At 42.1% G+C, this 5,950-nt stretch overlaps 1 protein-coding gene across 2 annotated transcripts; it reads right to left on the bottom strand.

Moving 5' to 3' along the window:
* Positions 1 to 3,321: 3,321 nt before the first annotated feature.
* Positions 3,322 to 5,477, bottom strand: LOC116162142 (max-binding protein MNT-like). Of its 2 annotated transcripts, XM_031475681.1 has the most exons (3): positions 4,777 to 5,477; positions 3,967 to 4,145; positions 3,322 to 3,917 (listed from the first exon to the last, which is right to left on the bottom strand). In XM_031475681.1, the coding sequence occupies exons 2-3, from the start codon at positions 4,118 to 4,120 to the stop codon at positions 3,355 to 3,357; spliced, it is 717 nt and encodes a 238-aa protein (XP_031331541.1). In that variant the 5' UTR covers positions 4,121 to 4,145; positions 4,777 to 5,477; the 3' UTR covers positions 3,322 to 3,354. The 2 variants fall into 2 exon arrangements, with proteins under 2 accessions (XP_031331541.1, XP_031331542.1); XM_031475682.1 differs by lacking the exon at positions 4,777 to 5,477 and having other exon boundaries at positions 3,967 to 4,723.
* Between the last annotated feature and the right edge of the window lie 473 nt (positions 5,478 to 5,950).

The following is a 5,950-nucleotide window of genomic DNA, read 5'->3' as shown; positions in this document are numbered from 1 at the left end:
GCTCTAAAGTATTTATTGAGACTTTACAATGCTGAAAGGAAAGTTAACGATAACTACGGCACTAAAATTATTGAACCCTATCTTGAGAACACTCGCCTCCGCAGTCGCACAATTTAGTGCAGGTCACGTCGGACTTGGTACAGCTGCATCTTTGTGTGCAACCTTTCTTAAGAGAGGCGGTAAGTAGGCGAATAAATGAATTTACAATTGAATCCATATTCAACAAACAAACTTAATCTACATACATTCGCAGGACATGTATGGGGACATTGCCTCCTGGCGCAACAGCAACTTCCGGATCCATGTGATTGGGGTTGGAGAAACTCGAGTGAAGATCAAGAATGGGAGCCTGTCTGGATTTTAAAACCTCCAGTTCTAGAAGCTTTTGTAATCTTAGTAAAATGTGGATGTAAGAAAGGTTGCACACAAAGATGCAGCTTTGTCAAGTCCGATGTGACCTGCACCGAATTGTGCGACTGCGGAGGCGAGTGTTCTCAAGATAGGGCTCAATAATTTTAGTGCCGTAGATATTGTTAACTTTCCTTTCAGCATTGTAATGTCTCAATAAATACTTTAAAGCATAGTATAATATTCAATAGAGCAGCCAAAAGAGGTCTCCGTCACGATTTTACTGTCCGCACTAGGGAATGCAATACCGGGATTGCGGGATCCCGAAATACCGGGATCCCGCAGCATTTTTGCGAGATTAATCTCGCACATAAAAGGAGCGGGATCCAGCGGGATTTGCGGGACTGAGGAATTTGTCGACCAAGGGAACGACTCTGTTTACTTTGTTAATGAAACTGATAACGGCGAATTATTTTTTAAATAATTGTTAAACTTTTTTCGTTAAAAATGTACTATGATTTTTGAGGCACTTTAGAAGACTTTTTGTGCTTTACAGGTAAGGTTTTTTTGAGTTCTAAGTTAGGCGGAAGGTACTTTTTTGTTAAATATATGTGATAATTAGCGATTTATTTTAATACAGAAGTTAACCGCACAGAATTGCTTATTTGCCAATTTATTTAAAGTTTTGCGAGATCCCGCAAATTCCGGGATCCCGCGGGATTAACATCTAACAATCCCGCAAATACCAGGATTGAGATTTTGCTGCGGGATTGCATTCCCTACTAGAAACCAATTTCGAAAGAAAATTCAAAGGGCTGTAACTTTTGAACTAGTAGCCCAATCTTGGAACTGTTTGAAAGTATGGATTCTACAGGCACATTCTATAAGAAAATTTTTTTCCGGGTCGATCTGAGACAATTTTTTTTTCGGGGCTCAAAAAAAGGCAGTGTATAACCTTCCTTTTTTATCAAAAATCGACTGCAACAAAATTTCTCGGGAAAACACTTTTTCTTATTAATTTTGGTGCGTAGAATCCAAAACAATTCGTACTTTTTCGATCAGACTTCTCAATCAAAAGTTATAGACTAGAAACTAGGGATGCAATACCGGGATTGCGGGATCCCGAAATACCGGGATCCCGCAGCATTTTTGCGAGATTAATCCCGCACATAAATGGAGCGGGATCCCGCGGGATTTGCGGGACTGAGGAATTTGTCGACCAAGGGGACGACTCTGTCTACTTTGTTAATGAAACTGATAACGGCGAATTATTTTTTAAATAATTGTTAAACTTTTTTCGTTAAAAATGTACTATGATTTTTGAGGCACTTTAGAAGACTTTATGTGCTTTACAGGTAAGGTTTTTTTGAGTTCTAAGTTAGGCTGAAGGTACTTTTTTGTTAAATATTGTGATAATTAGCGATTTATTTTAATACAGAATTGCGTATTTGCCAATTTATTTAAAGTTTTGCGAGATCCCGCAAATACCGGGATCCCGCGCGATTAACATCTAACAATCCCGCAAATACGGGGATTGAGATTTTGCTGCGGGATTGTATTCCCTAGTCCGCACTGTTAAAAGTGCCTTAAAAATAGGCAAACCACGTAAAATACCCTAAATAAATTCTCCCTGGGTATTTGAAAATTCCCTTCAACCTTCCTAGATGTAAGAAAATACAAAACAAACCCTGGACATACATTTTTGACCCATTTTATGGGCGGGTATTGAAATGCTACCTTGCGCTTAAGAAACCCGCTATAGCAAGTGCCGTCCGGGGTTACGGGGGTGGCGGCATAGCTGAAATTGAACCTTAGGGTGTCTAGAACATCCTCTGAAAGTTTCATAAAGTTATCACAAAATGCAAGGTTGAAACCTATTTTGGCTTTTAACCCCTGCACTAGTATGATGTAGGTACTGTATGTCCATAAGTACCATCCATACTGCATTATTTGTATGTGCGAACGATCCAGTCCAATAGCGAGCACATGCCACATGGGGTGTAACCGGTAAACCAAATTTCTGAACTCATTTTCGGAAGATTCGTATTTATTTTTGGGTTATTAGAAGTACCTAAGTAAATACACACGTTGAAGGTTGAATGCAAAGGCGCAAACCAGTATTAACCTCATTTTGCTTCGCTGTTTATGTAATGTATGAAACTGGACATGATGAGGCCTTTGTTATAACATGTGTACTTGTTCTTACAAGAAATGCGTTTTAAGAGCTCTCGTTTTTGTTATTTGGGCCATTTTAGTTAAATAATGCGTGACTATATGTATATTGGTTGCAAAAACTTTTTTCTTAAAGAAATAAGGTTGATAATAGTACATTATATATCAAGGTAGAGAAGTCCACTATTATTGCCTGAGCACCAAGATTACATCTCGAGGCGCTTGCGCCGAGGGGTGTAAGGTGCGAAAGCAATAATAGACTTCTCTACCGTGGTATATATACTATTTTTTTCACTACTAGCACTTGAAATCCTCTAAATTAACATATTATATTGATAAGAGAGTTAACGGTTGGACAGAATTGTTTGTTTCTTAATTTAACATGTCAATCAAGTACGTGGAAGTACAAGTCAAACAGGCCGTATTTTGTTCTGTCATTGAGATTTTTCAAAGAGCAATTTCGTTCGAATTTTTTCAAAATGTGATAATTTTAGGTATGTAATTTCTCTGGAAATTGCGAATGGTGGCAATTATTCGTTTTAGAGAACTTGTCTAAACGTTCATTGAGCGAAATTTCGGGTTGTGTTTTCTAAAAGTGACAGCGTGACAGTTCTCATTATTGACTACTAGTTAATAATAAAAAATTATTAACCACTTTGAACAAATGCCGAGAAAACCTACTTTACAAGTGGAAAAAAGGTTAATAATCATGTCATGAGACGCTAGTAGTGAAATAAAAGCAATTATTGGAATGGTGGTTTTGTGAAGCGCAGATTAATCGGAACCACCATTTTAGCAATGTGGCTAGGTAACACCAACACTGGGTTTCCGTGACTACGTTAATTCAGTTTCAATCCGATAAATTCTCACCTCTTTAACGCCGTTTGGCGGTTTGGGAAGCGGAGGAATTCGTTCGATGGTCGGCGACACCATCTTGGTTTCGTTGGGTGGCGGAACGGGCGCCGGTTCCGGCAGTAAAACGTTAAAATCGACGTTATCGCACTGCACGGCTATTTCCTTTTTGAGCACGGCGAGTTTTTGCTGCGCCGATATCTTCTCGCGCGCCAACCGTTCCATCTCATGTTCCAGCTCGCGTTCCTTACGTTTCAGGCTCTGAATGTAGCGCAGCGCCGAGTGCAGAATGCTCAGGTTCGACGTCTTCTTTTCGTCCGCCTGCGTCGGCAGTTGCTTCTTAAGAAAGTCGAAGCATTCCTTGAGGTGGGCGCGCCGGTGCTTCTCGAGCTTGTTGTGCACCTCGCGAGTGCCCGACCGGAAAACCAGAGGGGGCTGTTTGCGCTTCTGCTCGCCTCCCTCGTCGATGACAAGCGGGTTGATGATGTCGAAGCTGTTTTGGATGACTCGCGATGTTAGGGGCGGATGCGTGACGATTGGGGCCTCTGCAAGAGGGGCATATACAAGATGTTGCATAATAATTCGAATACTGACCTTGTATCGGTTTAATAATTGCGACGGGTTGTGTTGCAAGTGGCGGGGGGTTGATGCTTGAAACAATGGGAGCTACGGCCTGTCTTTGTTGTTGCTCTTTTAATTCTTGTAACTCCAAATAACGTGCTGCTTCAAGCAAGGTGTCCAAACTCATGTTCCCCTCGTGGTCCTAAGTTGACCTGAAGAATAATTTCCGTGTAAAACCAGCGGGAAATTAATAAGGCCATGAATGGCTGTTTATTTTAATTAATTAGAAGAAATACGTAAATGTAGTATTATAACTGTGCAACCGACGCCCCTCCACGTGGCAAACGGAGTACGTTTACCTTCTACACGTGCTTTTATCGGGTTAACTCGTAGTGGGTCGTCGTGCACCTCCTCACGCGGTCAACACCGACACACCGGCGTCACTATCACCAAGGCAATAAGGTCGAATTTCCCATGCAAATACCCGCGTGCACCAGACACCTTGCTACATTGACCGTAGGTTGCAACGTTGTCCTATCATTATCACGTTATTAATAATAATTCTCTCGCACATATGATAAATAAACAAGAGACCGCCCGAATTAATCCAAGGGGCTGATCTGGCGCTCCAAGTCGACCGCCACAAGCTCTCGTCCGCATGCAACAACCCCAATAGTCATTTGTTTTCAAATAAAGGGCTACGTATGAAACTAATGGCAACGCTGTACGTCAATATGAGCTAAATTCGCCAGGATAACGTGGCCATAACGGACACCTTTGTGTACGATCTCATGATGGCCCCGTTTTTCCTTCTGCAGACTTAAGACAAACCGTCGTTGTTACCTGTAAGGAGAGCAAGAATCCGGCGGGACTTTAGATCCGTAGAGGACGCGGCCGTTTCACCTTCACTTCTCACCATTCGAACTAGGATGTGCCAAATCGGAAAAGTACACCGAGGTGCTCGACACCTGGACACCACCCCGTCGTGAGCCCTTCGTTGTACACGCTTCACAGCAGCCACATCACGTGTGTGCTGTAGCTGTATCGACCAATGGGCGCTGCGCGTCTAAACAAATGCGCGCGTGACGTACCCGCACACACGCCCTTCACTAAATCGCATTCAAACAAATTTAGAAAATCGCGCGGCTCACTTTACCCTCGACATTTTTCACTTAACGGACGACATGATGACCGTTTTGTTTCCTTAATTGATGGTAAACAAGTTAGGAACAATCACATTTTCCCCCCCTCCGCACCGCGGACACAGTTTCGTCCCTTCCGCAAGTCGTTTTCCCCTTCTTTTGACGGAATGCCGTTTCTTGTGGTGCGCAGTTTGATGCGCAATTCAAACCAAAAGGGAAATTACGCTGTAGCAAAATAGCGAGCAACCCGGATTATGCTAAACACGCGTCGCACGTTGGGCCACTTTTTTTCAATCTACTTTCGGCGCGCATCGCCAAAATCGAATTAAAGGGCAAACGGACAGACAGGCCGTCTCGAAACGGACACGTTGCTGGCGATGTGATTCATTGAAAACTACGTCACGTTCCGTGACTAAACGCTCCGAAAAACATGAGTGGGAAAAACACCTGCTTTCACCCGGGTAATAGGCAACACATGATGCGCGCATTCGCTGGGGCTTTTGTGATCATAAGCACCCGCGAAACTCGCCCGTAGGCCTTTAGTACTAATTATCAAATTATGTACTTGACAATAATAGTATATTTATTCAACGAGCAAGTAATGGCGCGAAGAACACTATACTTTTTCTAGGAATATTAACATAATCCAAATGAAGCATAAGAAGTAGCCTCGAAGTATACCTTATACACTGTGTGCAAGATAAGGATATCCATGACCATAGAAGATACGACGAAGGTCAGATTGGTGAAAAGAGAGTTATTATCATGCTTTAAAGAAAACCGGAAAATTCCGATTACTTCCGAAAATGTCAGAAGAACTGAAATCGTTTTAATTGTTAGCCCATTTTTTAAAAATTAAAAAAATGTGCTATTGT

This window comes from Photinus pyralis, unplaced genomic scaffold (genome assembly GCF_008802855.1).
Source record: "Photinus pyralis isolate 1611_PpyrPB1 unplaced genomic scaffold, Ppyr1.3 Ppyr1.4_LG10, whole genome shotgun sequence".
In the NCBI taxonomy this organism is placed as follows: domain Eukaryota; kingdom Metazoa; phylum Arthropoda; class Insecta; order Coleoptera; family Lampyridae; genus Photinus; species Photinus pyralis.
The sequence above is the reverse complement of the archived record's forward strand: the minus strand, read 5'-3'. Positions and strand labels throughout refer to the sequence as shown.

What these genes read in the sequence shown, in the direction of transcription:
- LOC116162142 (XM_031475681.1), bottom strand. Translation starts at nt 4,120, where the DNA reads ATGAGTTTGGACACCTTGCTTGAAGCAGCACGTTATTTGGAGTTACAA. An exon ending in AATTATTAAACCGATACAAG is followed by an intron (nt 3,918 to 3,966) that starts GTCAGTATTCGA and finishes CCCCTCTTGCAG; the next exon opens with AGGCCCCAATCGTCACGCAT.